We start from the raw sequence: 25,997 nt of genomic DNA, 5'->3' as shown, positions 1-25,997 counted from the left end.
GGGTTTTGATTGGCCCCGCTCCCCTGTCTAGCCAAGCCAGTTGAGTCTAGAACGCAAGTCACAGCCTCTGAGTTATGAATCGTTATATTTCAAACACACTCTACTTATATACCAAACAAACAAACCACATCGTACCATGAAATAGAAAACATCATTTACACAATATTTAACAAGTGAAACAAATATCGACCAATAGGGAGTGTACATTTAACGTCCAAGGACACCATTCGACTTAACACGATAATTATTGGTATATTCCTCTGTATACCTAACAGATTCCTGGGTGCGAAAGGTCATGCAGTTGACGAAATACTTGTCGACGACAGGCTCGGGGGACGAAAGGGCGGTTGTTACCCGTTGAAACGTCGCAAATGATAGATGTATTTGAGAAAGGGATGGGTACTTGTTTAAGGTTCAAGTTAGACTTGTCTTTGCAGCTTTTATATCTGCGTCGTCTACTTGCAATTTTGCGATTGTTTCCAGATTGATGTCTTGCTTACGTACCAGAGTGTTTACGTCCTTTCATGATAATGCGTGTGCTACGACGTTAGTGTGTCCTTTGACAAATTGAATATCTGTCGTAAACTGGGAGATGTAATCCAATTGTCGTGCTTCGCGAGGTGAATGTCGGTCGTACGAAGTGTTGAATGAGTAACATAAAGGTTTGTGATCAGTCATGATGGTGAAAGTTCGTCCTTGTAGTAAGAAGTTAAAGTGTTTAACGGCTAAGTAGATAGCGAGTAACTCCCGTCCAAAAGTACTATAACGTTCTTGTGCTGGCGATCTCTTGGAGAAAAAGGCAATGGGGGTAATCGTGTTGTTTACCCGCTGTTGCAATACTGCCCCGACGGCTTTTGTGAAGCATCTGTGCACAGGATCAACAGTGTTGTGGGATCGATATTTAGGTGTTGGAGCATGGCAGCATTGGCAATCATGAATTTAGCTTTTTCAAATGCTACTTTGGCATCAGAAGGTAACTTAGATATTTGGTTCTTTTCTTTCTTGGTACCTGATTTATCGTTTTTCAGTAAATCTGTCAACGGCTGTAGTACATCGGCGCAATTTGGTAGAAATCGTCGATAAAAATTGCATGTTCCAAGAAAACGACGTAGGGATTTTACTGAGGTTGGTTCTGGGTAGCTGGTGATGGCTTTGACTTTTTCTTCAAGCGGTTTAATTCCTTAGGAATCAATGTGGTGTCCCAGGAATTCCAGAGTTGAGGCGCCAAATATACACTTCGAAGGGTTGATTACAACACCATAACTTTTGAAACGTTCGAAAAGCGTGTGTAAGTGCTGAACATGTTCTTCAGTGGAAGAACTAGCGATTAAAACATCGTCGACATAGACAAATACAAAATCCAAACCTCTAGTTACTTCGTCCATAAATCTCTGGAAGGTTTGAGCAGCGTTTTTAGTCCGAAAGGCATCCTCAAGAATTCAAACAAGCCAAAAGGTGTGATTACGGCTGTTTTTTCGATATCCTCAGGTGCCATCGGTATTTGATGATATGCTCGGACTAGATCTAACTTCGAAAAGATCTGTTTTCCATGTAGATTTAAAGAAAAATCGTGCAGATGAGGGATCGGATACCTGTCTGGGATAGTCTGGTTATTTAAACGGCGATAATCTCCACATGGGCGCCAGTCTTGGTCTTTCTTGGGAACCATATGAAGCGGCGAGACCCAAAGACTATTGGATTGTCTAATAATCCCAAGTTGCATAATGTGTTCGAATTCTCTCTTAGCGAACTGCAACTTGTTTGGAGGGAATCTTCTCGCCCTGGCGCGAATGGGTGGTCCTGTAGTAGTGATACTGTGTTGAACATGATGTGTGGAGCGTTCGCTTTGGTAATCAGCTCTGGTTATACTTTCATATTTCGACAGGATATCGGTGAAAATTTTATTTTCAGGTCTTATTATTCGGACTCCATGAATATCGTAATTGGAGATAGTTGTGCCGCTGACCTGTAAGCTTGTGTTCTTGTCAATTAGTTTCTTTTTCCCCATATCTACAAGTAGGTTGTAAGCACCGAGAAAGTCGGCCCCGAGAATGGGTTGTTTGATTTCAGCTACGATGAAAACCCATGTGAAACGCCTGCGAAGATCGAGATCTAAGATAAGTGATTGTTCGCCGTAAGTTTTAATGACTGTGTTATTGGCTGCGACTAGAGACAATTTAGTACTCTGAGAGTGCCGTCGTTGAGAGAGGTGTAATGGGATAATGCTGATTTCGGTTCCTGTATCGACCAGAAAATCCGAGCCCGAAATTTGATCCCCGACGTGAAATAGACGGCTCGGATAGTGGCCAGAAACAGGCTCCGCCATCACTGTCTGGCCGGGACGTTTCCCTGATTCTCTGTGTCAGCCGCAGAAAATGTGCACGGTCGTGTGCAACGCCGTGCTTTGGTGCCGTATTTTTAGTGATACCAACAAACTTCGGATGTTTGCTTCGGTGACCGTGACCGTTGTCTAGAAAAGGATCTTCGTTTGGAAGAGGATCTCAATTATCTGGCTTGGACGGTTGCGATTGTCGTCTGTAGTGACGCTAGCTGGCCCGTTAATTGCGTTAACTGCCTTTGGAAGGAGGCTAAACAACTAATATCTGCTGGTCCAGGTGGTTGCAATGAGTTCACACAGTGATTGTCGTGGTAGACTTCCATCATTTTATCCGCCATGTCGGCTAAGTCATCAAGTGCGACGGATTTCCCTGAAACACTGAGAATTTGTCTAACGCTGTGTGGTAATCTTTGAAACCACATTTGCTTTAGGAGGGTTTCGTCTAGCTTGTATGGACCGGCAAGCTGTTTCATGTGGCGGAGAAGTTGGGAGGGTCTCTTATCTCCCAAGTCACAAGACGTTAGCAATTGTTGCAGTCTTTTCTTATCTGAGACCGATGTACGTTGAATTACTGCTGCCTTTATCTTATCATATGGTTCAGATTCTGGCACGTGGTCGATTAAATCCCCGACTTCAGCGACAATCTCAATGAGAAGTGCGCCGACTACATATGCATACTTTGTTGCCTGAGATCTTATGCCTCTAGCCATGAATAAAGCTTCAATTTTGGCAAACCAGACTCGTGGGTTATTAGCTCCATAAGTTGGGAGTCTGAATTCTGAGATAGTATTAACTGAACTTAAATTATTTTCAGTAGAGTTCGACAATGAGAGAAAAGTTGTTATCGGAGGCGAATCCATATCAATTAGTTTAGTGGGAGAGGACATTACGAGAAAAATAAACCAGTAAATCGTGTGAAATGGTAAACAATATAACAGTTAGGATAAACACGATGTTCACCAAATAATTGTGGTGGACCAGACGATATATAAACGCAAAAGTATCAACAAAGTTAATAAAGATAAATAGTAATATTAATATATACCAGTTAAATGTTACAAATACAATAAAAATGGGACTTTACTTAAGTTCACCAAAATGATGCGTGTTCGGCTTTAGTCTGCTACAATAAATCCACAATTATAGATGCTTGGTAATTCCAAACGTATCGATGAAATCTCCAGTGGTGTAATCCAAAGTGAGTTATGGTGTATTCGCACTCACAGTCTATGAATGTAAATAATATTTGTTTTAGATTTCAGTTAACTCAATCTCGAATGAAAATAGAACGAGGAATGTGTGAGAAGTAGTGTATTTGTTAGCCAGCAACAGTATGTCACGCTATGTTAGTATCACAACAGAAAAAGTGTTCAAGGTCATTTACTAAAACAACAGGTACAATCATTTAATGATGAATATACATACAGTGAAAGATTGGCAAAATAAATACAAATAATATTAAAAACTATTTACAAAATAAGCTTGTCAGATCTATCTCCACATAGCTCCCCCATAGTGTCTGGAGGTAACACTGGTTATAATAACAAAAAAATGTAAGAATATGATATATATATGTATATACAAAAATAATATTTACAGTTATAACCAACAAAAATTGTGGAGTTGGATATGACATATACGTTAGTAAGATGCAGTGTGTTATCGTTTGAGAATAGCAATGATGTAGCATAGTATAACGAACACAAAAAAGAAAACACTGTCATTTAATGTCTTGTTTGGCTAACAATGATAATAATGTGCGAAACTGTTAATGACCAACAAAAAAATTGAACTGTTTATTTTTGTGTACAATGAATACGTAATTACTCGTTTATTATTGTGTGACAAAACGAATAATTATGTAAAAACGTGATTAATTATGTACACTGTGAAAAGAGAAGAAAAATTATAGATTTTGTCTGGAAAATCGGGTGAATTTAATAGTATAATACATCGATAATTGTTTGTTTCGATTTTTTTATTCAGCGAAATGTACATAGCGTTTGGGTTTTTACAGCTCTGCCTGAACGTGTTAAACAAGTAGGTTTGATACTCGGTTTTTCTTCCATGTCTGCTCTAGTGGCTGTTGTTGGACAGGGTTGGTTCAGTGAAGTAGTATGTTCTTTATCGTGCTGTGCTTCGTAGAAAGCAGGCTTTATTCTATCGATAGTGATAGTTTCCTTCTTTCCACACTTGTCGATTATGAAGTGTTTGTTCGTTCCTTTAATTACTTGATATGGTCCTTTATAAGGTTGTTTCAATGGCTTTTTAACACCATCAACTCGAATAAAGACGAATTTGCATGTTTCTAGGTTTTTGTCGAGTTGTATTCGATTATTATGTTCTCGCGGCGGTATGACTTTGATTCTTTGCATGGTTTGCAGCAGTCGACTAGCGAAACGGCTTGGATCCGTTGGTACTGATGTGTTTGGATCTACTAATTGACCCGGTAATGTAAGAGTTGTACCGTAAACTAGCCCGGCGGCTGTACAACCTATATCCTCCTTTATGGTTGAACGTATTCCCAGAAGTACGAGTGGTAATGCGTCACTCCATTTTGTTGTATCATCTTGTACCATCAGCGAGCTTTTTAATTTGCGGTGAAACCTTTCGACCAAACCATTAGCTGCTGGGTGATAGGCTGTTGTTTTGATGTGGTTCACGCCCAGAAGTCTTGTGAATTCCTGAAGTAAGATAGACTGAAACTGGGGGCCACGGTCGGTAGTGATGATGGGAGGTACTCCGTAATTTGCTATCCAACGGTCAAGGAATACGCTGGCTGCTGTTTCTGTGGAAGTATCAGCAATAGGGCATGCTATCGCCCATCTGGTGAATCTGTCCACTGCAGTGAGGATGTGTGTGGATGAATTAGATGGTGGCAGTGGACCAACTATGTCTAGATGGATATGTTGAAAACGTTTTTCTGGCAGGGGATACTTGCCAAAGGGATTGATCGTGTGCTTCTGAATTTTGCTACGTTGACATTGTAAGCAGCTTCGTGTCCATCGTTCTATATCTGAATTGATCTTTGGCCACACAAAACGCTCAGTAATCAATTTGGTTGTGGCTGTGATTCTGTTGTAACGGGTGGACTGCAGGTTTTGATAAGCAGCGTTTATATCGATCGGTTCAATGACACGGAAAAACACGTAGTGAACGGCCTAGGGTTTTGATTGGCCCCGCTCCCCTGTCTAGCCAAGCCAGTTGAGTCTAGAACGCAAGTCACAGCCTCTGAGTTATGAATCGTTATATTTCAAACACACTCTACTTATATACCAAACAAACAAACCACATCGTACCATGAAATAGAAAACATCATTTACACAATATTTAACAAGTGAAACAAATATCGACCAATAGGGAGTGTACATTTAACGTCCAAGGACACCATTCGACTTAACACGATAATTATTGGTATATTCCTCTGTATACCTAACAGATTCCTGGGTGCGAAAGGTCATGCAGTTGACGAAATACTTGTCGACGACAGGCTCGGGGACGAAAGGGCGGTTGTTACCCGTTGAAACGTCGCAAATGATAGATGTATTTGAGAAAGGGATGGGTACTTGTTTAAGGTTCAAGTTAGACTTGTCTTTGCAGCTTTTTATATCTGCGTCGTCTACTTGCAATTTTGCGATTGTTTCCAGATTGATGTCTTGCTTACGTACCAGAGTGTTTACGTCCTTTCATGATAATGCGTGTGCTACGACGTTAGTGTGTCCTTTGACAAATTGAATATCTGTCGTAAACTGGGAGATGTAATCCAATTGTCGTGCTTCGCGAGGTGAATGTCGGTCGTACGAAGTGTTGAATGAGTAACATAAAGGTTTGTGATCAGTCATGATGGTGAAAGTTCGTCCTTGTAGTAAGAAGTTAAAGTGTTTAACGGCTAAGTAGATAGCGAGTAACTCCCGTCCAAAAGTACTATAACGTTCTTGTGCTGGCGATCTCTTGGAGAAAAAGGCAATGGGGGTAATCGTGTTGTTTACCCGCTGTTGCAATACTGCCCCGACGGCTTTTGTGAAGCATCTGTGCACAGGATCAACAGTGTTGTGGGATCGATATTTAGGTGTTGGAGCATGGCAGCATTGGCAATCATGAATTTAGCTTTTTCAAATGCTACTTTGGCATCAGAAGGTAACTTAGATATTTGGTTCTTTTCTTTCTTGGTACCTGATTTATCGTTTTTCAGTAAATCTGTCAACGGCTGTAGTACATCGGCGCAATTTGGTAGAAATCGTCGATAAAAATTGCATGTTCCAAGAAAACGACGTAGGGATTTTACTGAGGTTGGTTCTGGGTAGCTGGTGATGGCTTTGACTTTTTCTTCAAGCGGTTTAATTCCTTAGGAATCAATGTGGTGTCCCAGGAATTCCAGAGTTGAGGCGCCAAATATACACTTCGAAGGGTTGATTACAACACCATAACTTTTGAAACGTTCGAAAAGCGTGTGTAAGTGCTGAACATGTTCTTCAGTGGAAGAACTAGCGATTAAAACATCGTCGACATAGACAAATACAAAATCCAAACCTCTAGTTACTTCGTCCATAAATCTCTGGAAGGTTTGAGCAGCGTTTTTAGTCCGAAAGGCATCCTCAAGAATTCAAACAAGCCAAAAGGTGTGATTACGGCTGTTTTTCGATATCCTCAGGTGCCATCGGTATTTGATGATATGCTCGGACTAGATCTAACTTCGAAAAGATCTGTTTTCCATGTAGATTTAAAGAAAAATCGTGCAGATGAGGGATCGGATACCTGTCTGGGATAGTCTGGTTATTTAAACGGCGATAATCTCCACATGGGCGCCAGTCTTGGTCTTTCTTGGGAACCATATGAAGCGGCGAGACCCAAAGACTATTGGATTGTCTAATAATCCCAAGTTGCATAATGTGTTCGAATTCTCTCTTAGCGAACTGCAACTTGTTTGGAGGGAATCTTCTCGCCCTGGCGCGAATGGGTGGTCCTGTAGTAGTGATACTGTGTTGAACATGATGTGTGGAGCGTTCGCTTTGGTAATCAGCTCTGGTTATACTTTCATATTTCGACAGGATATCGGTGAAAATTTTATTTTCAGGTCTTATTATTCGGACTCCATGAATATCGTAATTGGAGATAGTTGTGCCGCTGACCTGTAAGCTTGTGTTCTTGTCAATTAGTTTCTTTTTCCCCATATCTACAAGTAGGTTGTAAGCACCGAGAAAGTCGGCCCCGAGAATGGGTTGTTTGATTTCAGCTACGATGAAAACCCATGTGAAACGCCTGCGAAGATCGAGATCTAAGATAAGTGATTGTTCGCCGTAAGTTTTAATGACTGTGTTATTGGCTGCGACTAGAGACAATTTAGTACTCTGAGAGTGCCGTCGTTGAGAGAGGTGTAATGGGATAATGCTGATTTCGGTTCCTGTATCGACCAGAAAATCCGAGCCCGAAATTTGATCCCCGACGTGAAATAGACGGCTCGGATAGTGGCCAGAAACAGGCTCCGCCATCACTGTCTGGCCGGGACGTTTCCCTGATTCTCTGTGTCAGCCGCAGAAAATGTGCACGGTCGTGTGCAACGCCGTGCTTTGGTGCCGTATTTTTAGTGATACCAACAAACTTCGGATGTTTGCTTCGGTGACCGTGACCGTTGTCTAGAAAAGGATCTTCGTTTGGAAGAGGATCTCAATTGTCTGGCTTGGACGGTTGCGATTGTCGTCTGTAGTGACGCTAGCTGGCCCGTTAATTGCGTTAACTGCCTTTGGAAGGAGGCTAAACAGCTAATATCTGCTGGTCCAGGTGGTTGCAATGAGTTCACACAGTGATTGTCGTGGTAGACTTCCATCATTTTATCCGCCATGTCGGCTAAGTCATCAAGTGCGACGGATTTCCCTGAAACACTGAGAATTTGTCTAACGCTGTGTGGTAATCTTTGAAACCACATTTGCTTTAGGAGGGTTTCGTCTAGCTTGTATGGACCGGCAAGCTGTTTCATGTGGCGGAGAAGTTGGGAGGGTCTCTTATCTCCCAAGTCACAAGACGTTAGCAATTGTTGCAGTCTTTTCTTATCTGAGACCGATGTACGTTGAATTACTGCTGCCTTTATCTTATCATATGGTTCAGATTCTGGCACGTGGTCGATTAAATCCCCGACTTCAGCGACAATCTCAATGAGAAGTGCGCCGACTACATATGCATACTTTGTTGCCTGAGATCTTATGCCTCTAGCCATGAATAAAGCTTCAATTTTGGCAAACCAGACTCGTGGGTTATTAGCTCCATAAGTCGGGAGTCTGAATTCTGAGATAGTATTAACTGAACTTAAATTATTTTCAGTAGAGTTCGACAATGAGAGAAAAGTTGTTATCGGAGGCGAATCCATATCAATTAGTTTAGTGGGAGAGGACATTACGAGAAAAATAAACCAGTAAATCGTGTGAAATGGTAAACAATATAACAGTTAGGATTAACACGATGTTCACCAAATAATTGTGGTGGACCAGACGATATATAAACGCAAAAAGTATCAACAAAGTTAATAAAGATAAATAGTAATATTAATATATACCAGTTAAATGTTACAAATACAATAAAAATGGGACTTTACTTAAGTTCACCAAAATGATGCGTGTTCGGCTTTAGTCTGCTACAATAAATCCACAATTATAGATGCTTGGTAATTCCAAACGTATCGATGAAATCTCCAGTGGTGTAATCCAAAGTGAGTTATGGTGTATTCGCACTCACAGTCTATGAATGTAAATAATATTTGTTTTAGATTTCAGTTAACTCAATCTCGAATGAAAATAGAACGAGGAATGTGTGAGAAGTAGTGTATTTGTTAGCCAGCAACAGTATGTCACGCTATGTTAGTATCACAACAGAAAAAGTGTTCAAGGTCATTTACTAAAACAACAGGTACAATCATTTAATGATGAATATACATACAGTGAAAGATTGGCAAAATAAATACAAATAATATTAAAAACTATTTACAAAATAATCTTGTCAGTCCTGGATCTTTCTTCTATTGTTATTTGGTTCGTAGGATGTGAATTGATCAATCTATCGTGTCTCTCAAACGGTCGAGAGCGAACACTTGGACGTAACATTTTCGCTCATGGTTTTTCCGTAGATAGATCGTGATGACTTATGACCGTAAATTCTATAGTGTAAGTGTCACGAAACGCTGAAGACATAAACGTAGATAGATGTGCTTTCACTTCACAGATATCAGGAGGAGAGCTAGTAGGACTACAGTCTACTTCGTCAGTAGTACTACTGCTAATAATAGACCCACCCCTGAAATTGTGGATTTGTCAAGATATGACCACCTAATCTATAAGATTTTACGTGGAGGTCTCATCATAGTCCACAAAGACTCATATCAGGACGACGATCAGCCGTTTAACGCCTGGCACTTCTGGACAACATTTTTGGGTGGGATGGGAGTAATATGTTTGATACAAAGAACAGGAGGCTAAAATGAGCAACCCTACGTGCATGACCAAGCCATTCCACTTTGATCAGCTGTCCCCGAGTTCACCATTTTTGACCTTCTCTAAGTGTTACGTGTTAAATATAGATCTCAGTAGTTATATGCTTGGCTTTAAGGATCTTGTGGTTCGGAAACAGTGTCACTGCAAGTTAATATTACCCTCAAGGTAACACATAAAGTTGAATATTTTTTCATTCTATCCAGTGAGATGTACTGGAATGAACAATTTTTAATTGTCTGTTATATTCCCTTGTTATTTAAATCAGAGCAAAACCATTCTCTAAATCATTTTAAGATCTGGCTAGGTGTATGTGGAATCATTAGTATACACACCTTTTGACTAAGCAGCACAGTCAAACACCATACGAACTTCTTTTGGGATTTAAGATTCATATCATGTTGGTATGGAATAAAATACCTTTCTTCCTAAACAGCTTACATCACTGGGGATAAATACCCTTTGCTCTCATGCGTAGTGAATATGTTAGTATATTGTTTAAAAAGATGCACTGAACCGAGACCTGATATGAAGGAAATTTCTGACTGAGTCGCTTCTCCTGATAGTCCCGCCTGTTTTGCTACGATATTTGATAGGAAGATTGTGTCCGACCCGTTATTAAATAAAGCATACGTAACCTTTCTCCCTGTAGGAATACGTGACCTAATAGATAAGAGTACAATGTAAGTTCCTGTCGAACAAATGGGATTTCAGCAAGACTGCCTAACCACAAACTTTACGATACGATGAAGTTTATGATTTCATTGTTTACAACCATCGATATCGCATCTCATGGTTTGGCGACAGTCTGTCGCTCAGCGATTGAGCTTTACCCAATAACAACAAAATTTGGGCTTCTTCAGTATGCAAACACTTCACTTACAATTCTCTATCAACAACTGTGAATAGAATATGGCCTTGTATGCAATAAAACTGATTTGACAACGACCATTTTCAGTGCTCAACAATGTACAGCCCACAAATTGAATCAAAGTAATTTGGCCATTCAATCATGTTGTCTGAGCGATCAAATGACTCAATGAATGCAGCGTATTTGTTCATTTTCTGTTATTAAACAAATCACATCGATTCATTTTAAGACTCACTAATTCAAAAGTCACAAATCATCAGTCGACAGTGTCTGACGTGTGCATCGAACTAGTGGAATAAATAGACAGATTTGGATAAGTGAACACTGTCTGATGGATTTTGTAATTTAGGCTCGTTTCAGTGGAACCGACAATGATTCACAAATGTATAAACCCTCAATTGGCGAATTAATAGTAAACAGTCATCGTGCTACCGATCGGTTTCCTGTAACACAACAGAGTCATGATCACACAATATCATATCATTATTCTCAAGCTTGCTGCTTTCTCTTTGTAGTTTTCCAACACCTCCGTAGCATATCGATAATACAGTAATTATACCCACAATGAAGGACTTTGATGGGTTCTTTGTATACTATTTCGATAGGTCGTCGTAATAAGTCATGACGTACAAAAATATTCATGCAGTGTCGTAAGGCGGGTTGAACGAAGACATCAATGGACTGCAGTCGAATGAAAACAGGCTTAAGTGAACACATAGCGCTTGTAAGCCTGTTTGTATAAAAGTTTAGATCCACATTCACTGAAGAAAATCAAGGATCCATGAATTCTCCGGGAAGTCGGGGTGTCGTTCTGTAAACGAGTTGTGCAACAATGTGTCTAACGTCAGATTTCACTGTATTGCGAGTACCGATTAACACAAGTGGAAGAGCGTCGGCTCAATTTGAAACGTTTGCAGGTGAAGATGAAGCGTTTACCTGTCGGTTAGATCGTTCTACCAACCCGTTTGCTTGTGGAATGTAGGCGGTCGTTCGGAATAGTGGGATTCTCAGTAGTGTGGAGAGACAGCAGTAAATTTTAAGTTCGAACTGGCGTCCATGGTCTATAGTGATGGTTGAATGGCATTAAGAGTCTCTAGCCATTGTTCGACGAAGACACAGGCCACTGTTTTAGCAATAATATAATTGATGAGTAATACTAGTGGCCGTCGTGTGAAACATTCTACATGCGTTAATAGGTAAAAGTGTCCATTTGAACCAAAAAGGGTCAAATCAAATCCAGATGAACATGGTCAAACGAGCATCGGGAGTTTTGAAAGAGCCTATAAAACATCTTTTGTGTGAGAAAGTATGTGCAAAAAAATGAAGACATCGTGTTAATAATGGTCCGGCATTTTTGGACGATCCATACTTGTAATTGTGCCACATAGTAATGTTTCTTTACCGGTTACCATTTTCTTGATTCTTAGTTTCAGGGTTTTCAAGGATAACTCGTAATGAGGATCAGTGCCTTCTTTTTGGGGCTGGGTGAGTCTAGGAGTGTAAACTCCTTGTAAACTGTTCAGGGAAGTTATACGAGACAAGGCATCGGCAACTACATTGTTTACCCCAAATGTGTTGTATATCTGAAGTAAACTGAGAATTGTGATCCAGTTGCCGAGACACTCGAGGAGAGTGCTTGTCTGAAGACGATGTTAAAAAGAAAGCAAGAGGTTTGTTCGTCTGCAGAGCTATAATGTCAGGTCAGAATGGCATTGTCTGAAATATGGGATGAGGGTGAAAGAAGTCTTATCTTAAGTAAGTTACGTATATGGGTGAGAATAATTAACTGAAAATATATTAACAATGTGAAGGTAAGAGAAAGTAAAGACGGAAAAGATATATAATGCTCAAACAACAAAAAGACACACTTTACAATTCACTGTACCAGACAATGAGTTTCTCACCACAAAAGCTGCAACAGCTTTTTGGAGTTTGACAATACATTTACACGTAACACCTTTAAAATACAAGCGTGATGACCCAGTAAAATCAGAAGTTGGAAATGTAGGGGTTGTTAGATAAATTTTAAGGGTTATGGATGAATCGTAAAAAAGGTTAAATCTAAGTTGACTAAAGGTTGAAGGGGACGCGCAGCAAGGAGTACACACTAGTAAATTGATGCGAAGGTTTGACCGGAGAAATTGAACTAGATGTGTCCATTAGAATTAAGGCATCAGCAAGAAAGTCTAAAACAAATGTAGGTACTATTTCTGAGAATTATTTACCGAGACGAAATAATTCACATGGTACTAAAATATTAGAAGACCGTGAAAGTTGATTCACTCCTAATGATCTAAATTTACCTATAGATGTGGCCCACATTTGCCTCAGTAATGCTCTTGACAAACGCCCTCAAAACCACTTGCCGTCTATGTCAAGTGATATTGCGTTTGAAGGCAACTTACTTATGTAGTCAAAGGACTGTATAATTATGGTCTACTATGATATTAGTACTGCTCTAATAATAGACCTAATCCTAAAATTGTACATTTTTCATGATGTAACTGCATAATCTATAAGATCTTACGTGAAAGTCACATTATTATCCACACCAACACCTCGCGTCGTAACAACCACCAATATATGATGGAGAAGACACTTACGCTAGAGATAGAGCAATACATTTAAATATGAATAAAAGGTGTATGAAAACATTAAAGGATAGTCAAGACTTTAAGGCCGAGCCATGCAAACCGATCAATGAGAAATATTTCAACTCCTATTTCCAGCATTCTCCATCAATGAGTTTTTCTTCGCGTTAAGTATTAAATATCTACTTTGCCAGTTGTCTCGTGTTCAGCTTTGAGGATTGTGTGGTCATAGCAGAATGCCACTACAGGACTTCATAGATGGGTGTCAAAAAACCGAACAGGTGAAGCACACGTCTAACCAAGGCTTCAGAGTACGGTTTTGAGGACAGTATTCTTACTCCTGTGAGTAAATGACCTTCCTAGTCTCCTACCACCATCGGTTTATTTACATGCCAACGATGTCAAAACAATGGAGAGCGATAAAAAGTGAAGGTTATAGGTTACAGGTTTAAACTGAACTGGAGAAATTGTCTGAATGGTATACAACTTGGCAGTTGCCAATAAGTGTTTCCAAGTACATTTTGATGCCTATTGGTCACCAAGGTACGGACACATGAATGGTGAATAAGTGAGCTACCTGTTTTCCAGATGCACAATGACCCAGGTGTTGTCGTTAGTTAAGACTCGAAAACTACTGGATACTGCTGTGCAATAGCCACCAAAGGCTTTGGAACCCTGTGGTCAATACGTAGAGCCTTTAGTCATGTCGATGTTGAAACGTTTTCGACTCTGTATACAATGTTTACTGAACCTAAACTCAAGTACTGCATACAAGTGGCTTACCCCTACCTAAGAGGAGATATTGACCTTTTGGGATAGGTTCAAAGAGTCGTAGGTAGACTGGTCCCTGGAATCACTAAGCTGCCATATGATGTTCGACTGGTTAGACTAAACCTATGTCCCTTGTTATATGGAAGAACAAGAGGTGACTTAATCCCATCAGTCTTCAGTAATAAGGATAGGAGATCTGTCGACCTATATTAATCCTTGCAGTTTGTAATACTGTGGAGGTCCAATCTCGTTTTGAATATATTAATAGACGGTGCTGATAGTACGTGTTCTGGTAGAGAATTCCAGTAATTCACTACTCGGTGCGAGAAACGAAACTCCAGACGTAAACGGTTTGATCTCGGTTTTTGAACTTTCTTCGAATGTCCTCTCAAATGACCGGTTCTAGACGGAAGCAAAAGATAAGACATGTTAATACCAAGGTCATCGTTCAGTATGCGATAAACCAATATTAGATCACCCCGTATCGAATCATCAGCGAATGGGACGCGTTACCTGAGTACGTGATTGAAACTTCATCTGTCGACGCTTTCATAAGAAAGTTGGATCAACTGAGAAACCATTATTTCCAGGACTAAGATAAGCCAAACAGCATCCTGAAACTGTGATTAAGCATTTAAGTTACCTAGTCTCATTAGCACGTGTTACAAACTAATGCGTTACTGCCGATAAGTATTTAGTGGTCGTGGTTTCATGAACATGGTTTTGGGTGTGCCTGTAAGTACATTGAAATATTTTTCTTCATTCATCCCTATTTATCCAATATTCTACTTTAATAACGAACGGGTTAATTCATAACCTTTGTCATATTCCAATTCTAATATCAGGAGGTTAATTAAACCCTTCCTATAAATATCTTGAACGCTAATCTACTTACCGATTGTTGTCGGCACTTAAAAACAGCCCAGTAAATCTTTGGTTCTGAGGTTCCTTCCATGTAGGACTGATCATTAGAGAGGAGATTCGAAGGAAAATCAAAAACTGATATCAAATCGTCTTCATCTGGAGTTTCGCTTCTCGCACCCAGTAGTGGATTACTGAAGTTCTCTACCAGAAAACGTAATATCAGCACTTTCTGTCGGCACATTCAAAATGAGATTAGATCTCCACAGTGCTACAAACTGAAAGTCGCTAGACCTCCTACCCTTCTTACTGAAGACTGAATTGTTTTGTTGGCCTTATCTATAATCAGTAGGACATAAGCAGGCTGCTATGTTACTAAGTTTTTAGTTGTCTCACCTCTGTTTTAGACTTCGCATTACTACTTATCCACCCTGTTCAACGTTTCGCTTTTCAGAACTAGGAACAAGTAGCTAGTCACGTGTATGAAGAAAATCTGCGTTAACAAAGGGTCATGTTTTATTTTGGTGGCTGTAAATCATATTGTCTTGACATGATCAGAACACCCAATTTTTGTTAACTATTAGTCATTTGTTTGGCTCGTTACCTTAATTTATATTCAGGTTTGGGAAAGGACAATACTGAGTGGTTTATGTTAGTCCTGGAAATAATGTTTTCTCAGTTGATCCAACTTTCTTACGAAAGCGTCGACAGATGAAGCTCCAATCACGTAGTGAGGTAACGCGTCCCATTCGTTGATGATTGGTTGGGCATACGTAACACATGGCTCGGACACGTGTCACGTATGCTCAACCACCGACTGTCCCGACGTGCAATGTTTTCTGGCGCAGGAATAGGTTGGAAGAAAGTTAGGGGCGGCCAGACCAAAACATGGCACAAATCCATCAAGTCACTGACAAGTGGACTGAGCCATGTTGGTGGGTGCGGACTACCTGGTTAGGATCCGCGAGACGATAGCAACCGGTGGTTAGAGACCTTGAATGACATGGCTTAAAATGATTTGCAATCGCTCAGGTGCGTCCACTCTTTGTGTTCTCCCAAATTCTAATCTGAATTCTTCGTCTCCCGTTTTTTTCCCTTTCCAAATTTATTTCACTGGATTATATTCCTTGAATAACATCTTCAAACCCTAGTGTTTCCGATTACTGCTTATACTCTTACTACCTCTACCACTATGCGATCTGAATGGACAATTGTATCTGTGTGCTAATGTGGTATAGCAACTCGAACTGATGTACGTACGTACTCAGTTCCACGTTGTTACTGACTGACTGACTTCGCTGATGATTCGATGGGATTAAGTCACCTCTTGTTCTTCCATATAACAAGGGACATAGGTTTAGTCTAACCAGTCGAACATCATATGGCAGCTTAGTGATTCCAGGGACCAGTCTACCTACGACTCTTTGAACCTATCCCAAAAGGTCAATATCTCCTCTTAGGTAGGGGTAAGCCACTTGTATGCAGTACTTGAGTTTAGGTTCAGTAAACATTGTATACAGAGTCGAAAACGTTTCAACATCGACATGACTAAAGGCTCTACGTATTGACCACAGGGTTCCAAAGCCTTTGGTGGCTATTGCACAGCAGTATCCAGTAGTTTTCGAGTCTTAACTAACGACAACACCTGGGTCATTGTGCATCTGGAAAACAGGTAGCTCACTTATTCACCATTCATGTGTCCGTACCTTGGTGACCAATAGGCATCAAAATGTACTTGGAAACACTTATTGGCAACTGCCAAGTTGTATACCATTCAGACAATTTCTCCAGTTCAGTTTAAACCTGTAACCTATAACCTTCACTTTTTATCGCTCTCCATTGTTTTGACATCGTTGGCATGTAAATAAACCGATGGTGGTAGGAGACTAGGAAGGTCATTTACTCACAGGAGTAAGAATACTGTCCTCAAAACCGTACTCTGAAGCCTTGGTTAGACGTGTGCTTCACCTGTTCGGTTTTTTGACACCCATCTATGAAGTCCTTTAAATACACAAGTAAGTTGCCTCCAATCGCGATATCAATGGGCATAGATGGCATATAGTTTTGTAGGCATTTTTCAAGAGGCTTTTCGAGGTCAATTTAGGCTACATCTATAGGTAAATTTAGATCATTAAGAGTGCATCAAGTTTTACGGGGTAATAACAGGTTAGTGAGACGTAACTAACCTTTTCAAAGGCTATTTTGATTCTCGGAAAGAATTTGGTTTTCGTCTCTATGTTTAAAAACTCGATTCTAAACAATCTTTTCAAAAATTGTCGCAACCACTCTATTTTGGCTTACGGGTCGATATTTCTTAAATTTGTCTCGTACCTACTTTGAAGACAGGCCTTACTGTTGCATTCCTCCAGTGTTTTTGTAATCTACCTTGGATTATAGATAGGTGAAAGCATATACTTAGGAAATGTAGGATAAAATTCGCTAGTTCTTTTGGTAGTTTGAGAATACCCGAGCTTTATCATAATCGTATTCCACTAATGAAGTATTACTACTGTCTCCCCATAATGATTGGATATCTCATGTTCTCTTGGCCGTTTGGTTTATGTACGAGTATGAGCGTTTAGGGTATTCTGTAGATTATTTGATAAGTTTTTGGTCATGCAATCATCTAGACTTTAGGAGCATCGAGGCACAAATATTTCGAGCTTTTCGATATTGAGGTTCTGTCTCATCAGTATCCAGTAACCTAAATCTCCCACACTTCTTCCTCTTACGGAGTAGGGTGAGAACCTCATTACCGAAGCACGGTGGGACTCGTTATGAAAACATTTGGAGTTCATCTATCCCCACATCATCGGTAATTGAAGAAAGTTGTGTCACTGTGCAATGTATTCTGGCTACTACGTAACTTTGTTAGGACTGTTTTTATAATTATGTGAAATGAACGTATGCTTTGTTCAGTCAGTCAGTCAGTAACAACGTAGATCTTCGTACGTACGTACATCAGTTCGAGTTGCCACACCACATTAGCACAGAGATGCAGTTGTCGATTCGAATCCCATAGTGGTAGACGTAATAAGAGTATAAGCAGTAATCGGGAAGATTAGGGTTTGGAGATGTTATTTAAAGAGTATAATCCAGTGAAATAAATTTGGAAAGAGGAAAAAAAGGGACATGAAGAATTCAGAAGATTAGAATTTGGGAGAACACAGAGAGTGGATGCACCTGCGCCATTGCAAACGATTTTGAGCCATGTCATTCAGGGTCTCTAACCATCGGTTGCTATCATCTCGCGGTCCCCAACCAGGTAGTCTACACCTACCAACATGACTCAGTCCACTTGTCAGTGACTTGATGGATTTGTGCCATGTTTTGGTTTGGCCGCCCCTAGCTTTCTTCCAACCTACTCCTACACCAGGAAACACCGCACGTCGGGGCAGTCGGTGGTTGAGCATACGTAACACGTGTCCCAGCCATCTCAACTGATGAAGTTTCACTACTTCATCAATTGATTTGCCATCCTTACATAGTACCCGTTTCCTAACAACTGTGTTACTTACTCGATAGTCCCATGATATACGAGCAATGTTTCGAAGACACCTATGATCGAATACTAGTAACCTACGGATATCCTCTACTCTTACCGGCAATGTTTCACTGCCATAAAGCAGGACGGAACGAACTGCTGCGCAGTAAACACGTCCTTTGGTTGATAGACGGATATTTCGCCTACGCCATAAATGACGCAAGTTGGCAAAAGCTAGTCGAGCCTTCTGTATCCGTGCTGAGATTTCGTCACACACCAAACCACAAGGGCTGATGAGACTTCCAAGATAAGTGAAGCGGTCAACACACTCAACTACTTCACTCCCTATCACTAGTTCGGGTGTCGATGTGACCCAATCCTGAAGCAACATTTTGCATTTCGAGGGAGAGAATCGCATCCCGAACATGCTTGCATTGTTGCTTAGAGTGGTCAGAAGACTCTGCATTTTGCCAGCGTCTTCACCAAATAAAACTATGTCATCTGCATATTCTAAGTCAACAAGTGAACCTCCCGGCAGAAGTTCAACCCCTGTAAATTTAGATGAGGAGAGTGTTATCTCTAAAAGTACGTCGACGACAATGTTGAACAAGAATGGGGAGAGTGGACAGCCCTGATGAACACCACTTGAGGTAATCAATTCTGATGACAGTTCGCCATAAGCTCTCACTCTACCAGTTGTGTTCGAGTAGAGAGCCTTTACAAGGTTAATGTACTTCTTTGGTACTCCTTTCAGTGACAAACACTGCCATAGAACCTCACGATCAACAGAGTCGAATGCCGCCTTAAGGTCGAGAAATACTACCATTGTGGGGCGTCTGAACGTGTGTCTGTGTTCTAGAACCTTACGTAGTGTGAATATCTAGTCTATACAACCACGTCCAGGTCGAAAACCGGCCTGGTTTTCTCTAGTCTGTTCTTCACGAGCTTTAGTTAGGCGTCGAAGTATTATTGAAGCTAATATTTTAGACACTATATTAGTCAAACTGATTCCTCTGTGATTGACACAAGAGGACTTTTGTCCTTTGTTACTGAGACCAATTTACGCGACTCGTGTTGTATTGTTTAACGATTTCTGATGATCCCGGTAAACTGACATGAGTTCCTGTTCGAGTGTCTGTAGAGTGAATAACAAGCTTTTGTCATAGTAATTGCGGTGTTTAAGATTGTGTTTGTAAGAATATGGTGCACTGGATTGGATTTTATTTGCTCTCTGAATGTTACGTAAATTAATAATCCTGTACAAATTTGTAAAATCATGGGATTATGCTGTCTCATGTTTATTGTCGTGTAAACTTTCACTGTCTTTAGATAAAATAAAAAATTTGTTGAAATTACGGTCCAAGAAAAAGAAAGTGATCTCTATGTTCTAACAACTATTTGTTCATAAAAAAAATTCAACTTTAAAATTATAGAAATGCTCTTTCTTGGTCAACCACTGACGATATTTTGATGGTTTATCTAAGTTCATTGAAAGCTGATCTATTGATCATAGTACGGTAAATGAAAATTTGGCCAATTACAAAGTCACTAAATAACATTTTTATGTGGCTAATTTTTATCTAATATTATTTATTTATTTATTTGAACACATGAATATTGGTACAATAGAGCGCCAATATATATGCGCCACACAAAACAATGAAAATTCGAAGAGAAGTAGAAAAAAAAACTAAGGAGCGCAAAAGAAAAAGAGAACAATGACGAAGAGATTGGAGTAAGGTAGTGTGGTAGTAACGAGGGGACGAAAAGGTACAATCAGAAGAAATCTTTCAGGTAAAGGAGACACAACCACTTTTTATGAAGAAAGTAAAAGAAGGTTACAGCAGGATCGCCACTGGCTTCTATTCTGAGCCATATCTGATAACGTCTCTAGCCACTGGGTAGCACCATCTCTCAGACCCCAACCAGGGAGTCGTGAAGGACCAACAGAAGCCAGTCCTTTGCAGCTTTCTTTCATACCACGACACCATGTCATGCACTGACCACCTCTCCGCTTCTTCCAACCAGTCCCAGAGTCGGCAAATAATGCACGACGTGGAATTCTCTGGGATGACATTCGTAGAACATGTCCAAGCCACCGAAGTCGGTGTTTCAAGATGGTAACACCAATTGAATTATCATCTCTGTGCCCGAACACACGATACCGAACCTCTGCATTACTAATATGGTGTTGCCACTGAATGTCAGCAATCCTTCGGAGACAGCGATGATCGAACACAGAGTCGTCTAACATCTTCAACTTGGAGAGCTCAGGTTTCACAAGTATAGAGTAGAACTGCTCTCACCGACGCGTTGTAGATCCGACCTTTTACAGCCAGACTAACATCACGAAGGCGCCAAATGTGGCCCAGATTGGCATAAGTCGCTCTGGCTTTCACTATTCGTGCATTGATCTCATCACTCACACCCCCACCAGCACTTATGCAGCTACCTAGATACACGAACTTCTCGACTACTTTTATCTGCTCACCATCCAGGGTGAGTACAGGATTGGAATCCTGCCAGTCTTGTAGAAGTACTTTGCATTTCGAAGGTGCAAAGCACATACCATACCTACGGACATTGATTACCAACTGATTAAGTGCGGATTGCATGGCTTGGGCATTATCGCACAGTAAGACAATATCATCCGCATACTCAAGGTCGAGAAGTCTTTCTCCAGGCAACAGATCCACACCACCATTACTTACATTCATCAGAGCTGTTTTCAGAATGTCATCGATGGCAAAGTTGAAGAGGAATGGTGAGATTGGGCAACCCTGTCTAACCTCACTGCTTGAATGGAACAATGGAGAGAGGTGGTTGTGTGCCCTCACTCTGCCTGAGGTGTTTTTATATAGGGCTTTTAGGATGTTAATAAACTTCTCAGGCACACCCTTCTTCAATAGACAATCCCAGAGAACAGTCCTATCCAACGAATCGAAGGCAGCCCTGATGTCAAGAAACACTACGATTGTCGGCCTTTGAAAAGTATGGCGGTGTTCTAACATTTGGCGGAAGGTGAAGATATGATCAATACATCCTCGACCAGAACGAAACCCAGCCTGCTCCTCGCGAGTCAATCTTTCTCGGGTTTTGAACAACCTACGAAGTATGATGGAAGCCAATAGCTTGGACGCAATCGGAAGTAAACTTATCCCCCGATAGTTGTTACAGGAACGACGTGAACCCTTTTTAAAGATAGGGACAACTATCGACTCATTCCATGACGTTGGTACACTCTCTAGTTCCCAAACCTTTGTAAACAACGTCGTCAATTCCTTAGTCAAAAAGTCACCACCATCTTTAAAAAGAGTCGGAGGTAAGTCATCTGGGCCAGGTGATTTGTAACACTTCAAGAGTTGGAGTTCCTTGCGGACTTCCTCCTCATTTGGTGGATCAGTCGTCACCGGTCATGGAGGGCAGAACAGTCTGACCGATGTTGCCGGAGCAGCAGGCCAGTTGAACTGCCCTTCGAAAAATTCTGCCCACCGTCCAAGACGTCGATGGATGTTAGTGATTGGCATCCCATCATCCTCGCAGATTGTTTCGCTCACACCAGACTTTTTGCTGCCAGTGGCTCGGATGAGCTGGAAGAGTTTCCGGTAGTTACCAGATACAGCTGCTGCTTCCAGCTCATTAGCACGCATCGACCACCAGGCTTCTCGGTCCTTACGCAAGCTTTGCCCAATTTCATTACGTAACATCCTTCGTTTATGGTCAAACTCACGGTCACCCGGAGTAGACCGACGGGCTTCAATGAGTTGTAAGGAACCTGGAGAAACCCAGTGCTTAAAAGCGGGACGTTTCGCAAACCCACAACTGACTGTTCCCACCATTTTCATGGCGTCATGCAATTGCAACCAATGCTCATCTATACTTTTCGATGGAGTGGTAGCTAGCCTAGAGACTAGCTCGGTTCGATACTTACTTGCAACAGAAGTTGCAACCAGCTTGCTAACATCAATCTTTTGGTGGTGGTCACTTCGTTGGCCACTGAAAAGTAAGGCAAGATTGGCGCAGACCAAGGCATGGTCAGAGTCCAGATAGGTACTCCAAAAGGAGCGGCAGTCTTGTACACAACCACGCCAGCGGTAGCTGATCGCGATGTGATCAATCTGAGTCCAGGCTTGAGATGCAGAGGGAGGACGCCAGGTGGCACATCGGCGATGACTGTGCCGAAAGTTAGTGCTAGCCAGAAACAGGTTGTGGTCTATGCACAGTTGCAGTAGACGGTCCCCGTTATCTGACCTGCGACCAACGAGTCCCCGTCGGCCACCTAAACGACTCTCTTCTGTGCCTAGACGCCCGACCTGGGCATTCAAGTCTCCGGCTAGTACTACAATATCTGTCGAACGCACTTTCTGGAGAAGAACTGATAACTGGTGGTAAAACTCATCCTTGATTGCATCCGGGCTGCAATCTGTCGGGGCATAGGCGGAGATGACGAAAAGACATCGTTTCTCACATCGATTTCTTCTCACTTTGATGGAATTTTCTAATCTAACAGCACATAACCGACTGTTAATGGGGATCCAATCGACTAGTGCTGCCTCAGCTCTAGCGCTTAGTGCGACACCAACGCCAGCAAGACCAGACGAAGATGCCACAGGGTCCCCGGATAAGCGCACGTAAAACAAGCTTTTCGAAGCGACAGATGGAGATCGAATTTGTAGTACTTCGCCAGAGTCTTGAATACGGGTCTCGGATAGACAACAAACATCAATATTAAGACTTTCCAAAGACATAGCTAGCCCTATCTGTTGTCCGACCTGCATAAATGTGCGAACGTTGAAGGCAGCCAGTTTGAATGGTGCACGTGGTTTCAGAAAAACTGCTTCAGTCCTCGTATTCGGTGGTAACATACAATTTTCAACCGGACAGTGACTCGAGAACGTTTAGGTACAGTCGAATTTCCACCAAAGACGAGCCGCTGTATAAGTATAAAAGAGGGTGAATAATGTGGAAAATAATGATAATGATAATAATAATAATAATAATAATAATAATAATAATAATAATAATAATGACAATAATAGTAGTACCAATAATAATAGTATTAATAATGATAATAATTGTAATGATAATAATCTGAATCAATTGTTTGTTTTTCAAAGCGAGAAAGGTAATTTCCATAGGCATAAAGAGTTCATCAATTTGTGTGTGGGCTGTGATACTGCCCGGGTGGCCAAACCGAAGCAGGTGGTTATCTTAGGGGGCCACTCCCCGAGCCTTTGACCTAAAGGTCTAACCCACAAGGCAGTGGAGCATCGTAAGGAGATGCAGTCCCATGGTAGCCGGTGACCAACGATTGGTTCATACGCCATTTGTTCCCGCAGGATACTGGAGCCTATGTGCACCATTGATTTGGAATCCGGTTAAAGCGCCGGACATTCGCCCCCTGAATGCCCTGGTACGGCCGAGAGTGGGGAGAGTCCGCTCTCCCTCTCGAAATACTCTCACACGGCCACGCGTATACAGCCTCTGCCAGGGAAGTCCTACTCATTGCCTTCTCGTGGTGGGGGTGTTGTTTACGAAAATGAGAGGACGAAAAGCGAATGTCCGGATTTTTATCTAATATGTCTTCCAAAATAAATATCTGGTTTTCCTCGGAGTACTCGACTTCCAATCCTCTCTCTCGTTGTACACTATGAAAAAGTGCAGTTTCCAGTGCTCTTCACTATTCATTTTCATACATACCTTACTAGCTAGAATCGATATACAGTTGGTTCTTTATAAGTCTCATTTAAGCAACAGTTCACATCCTCTATCATAGAAATAACATAAGGATTTTCGAAAGGTACATCTGATTAACTATTAACTACGAGGATATTTGGGACAGAAATTTATTTGAATTCGGAGACATCTTGGTCTGGTCATGGAGTTGATTCTCCTCTCAACCGTATCTACGTGCTTGACTATTGACTTTCTGATATTACAAAAGTTTTTATAAATACCAGTTATCGTAAGTTTTATCCGCCAAAGGGAATTTGAACGACACTTACAGAATGTGGCTGCAATTAGTTCTACTTGACGACATCAAATCCCAGAAAACTTGTTACTATGTAATAACTCCCACAAATGACCATTTGCTTCAACAGTCAATGGTTTTTTCCTGATAAAGTGTAATTACATCTCAAAAAATAACTGTTATGACTTTATGTCCGGCTTTTTACCACGTGATTTATCCACCAATCAAAATACGACTTATACAATCTTAGTACTGTGCCAAACCAATGACGTTCGACCGGTATGAGCAGCCTAGCGTCCTTATTGGTCCTATGCCCGCCTAGCCCGTCCACTTGAGTCCAGAACACCAGCTTCCACTATGCGAATCGAATCGAGTCATTTATTTCAGACATACTGGGTTTATATATCAACCAAACAGACCGCAACGCACCATAAAATAGGAAATAACATTTGTACACAATAAAGCCAAAAAGTGGCTGTGAACGTGGGAGGCAGTAGTTAGTAAACTGAACATAGCTTAAGAACCGTGAATCGTACAATAATAAATTATAGGTCAAAATATGGCTTATAACAAGGGGAATATAGATATACGTAATCTAGTTCCCGAATATTTATACCATGAGAATATATAGATAATATTAGTTCATTAATAAGTCTCAGACGTTACTCGTGATTTAATCTTCACTAGGATTTAACAATAACATTTGATAAAAAATAGTTAAACACACTTAAGTTTTTCATTCCTGCCAGTCACGTATTTCTTGTGATTTCACTCATAACGTACACAATTTGTTTATAACATTTATTTCTACCATGTAACTAATTATGTGTACTTTTTCAATATCCTCAGAGTTCTTCTTTTTATTCTCTTATAAAGCACAATTTGACACGAAGATATGGACAAGTGGCTGAATCGAAGAATTAACTCTTTTTTCGTTGACTCCTTGTAATCGTGTTCAGTGATCAAAGTTTGAGACGCTTGTACAATTGAAAGATCTCTTCTACAAATACTCAAAGTTACTATTATTCTTTATTTCACTGGAGTTACCGACTGAAATTCTGTCGACAAATATATCGAACCTTTTACAGATGTTGATCAGGTATTTCCAATAATATAATGGAGTGCAAAAGACAATCTGAACTGGAACTTCTAGCCAAACTTGAGGAAAAAAATCGGTATTAGTTTAAGATCAATAATTGTTTCTAAGTCCTCAGAGCTCTTTTTTCAGATGCTAAAGTCGTTCCATCTTTACATACTCGTCGACGAGAAGGTTCTTTATCAAGTAGCATTTCCACTGGATCTGGGCAGGATGATACACGAAGTAAGAGCGTTACTGAAGAATCTAGTGTTTATTCCATTTCACATCATTTTTTAACTACCACATTTGTTTGAAATTTGCCCTATTGTTAACTGGCTTTCACTTCCTCTTTAAAGGTTTACATCAGCATTTCTCATATACAATTCATGGTTTCCCTAAAATTCCAAGTTTTAGTGTCCTAGTTTAAATGTTGAAGACATTTCATATAATTCAAACGAGATTTTCGATATTTTAAGATTTAAGCCAATCACATACTTAACCAGTAATATCTTGAAACTTCATTCGAAATAGTTACCGACTTAAAACCTTGACACCAT

The 25,997-nt window shown here is 40.7% G+C and overlaps 1 protein-coding gene across 2 annotated transcripts in view; it reads left to right on the top strand.

The window, feature by feature from the left end:
* The first annotated feature begins 14,396 nt into the window (after positions 1–14,396).
* EVI5_1 (ecotropic viral integration site) overlaps positions 14,397–25,997 on the top strand; it is a 78,199-nt gene continuing 66,598 nt past the window's right edge. Inside the window, exons 1-3 of one of the 2 annotated variants that reach the window (XM_035731133.2) lie at positions 14,397–14,781; positions 25,239–25,537; positions 25,577–25,683. In XM_035731133.2, coding sequence (XP_035588556.1) covers positions 25,479–25,537; positions 25,577–25,683 — 166 coding nt within the window. In that variant the 5' untranslated portion in view covers positions 14,397–14,781; positions 25,239–25,478. Of the gene's footprint in view, positions 14,782–23,872; positions 25,538–25,576; positions 25,684–25,997 lie in introns of those variants that run through there. The other variant, XM_051212554.1, reaches the window with a different exon arrangement.

The sequence above is a fragment of the Schistosoma haematobium genome, chromosome ZW, assembly GCF_000699445.3.
Source record: "Schistosoma haematobium chromosome ZW, whole genome shotgun sequence".
NCBI lineage: Eukaryota > Metazoa > Platyhelminthes > Trematoda > Strigeidida > Schistosomatidae > Schistosoma > Schistosoma haematobium.
Note: the sequence above shows the minus strand (reverse complement) of the source record. Positions and strands in the feature narration are given on the sequence as shown.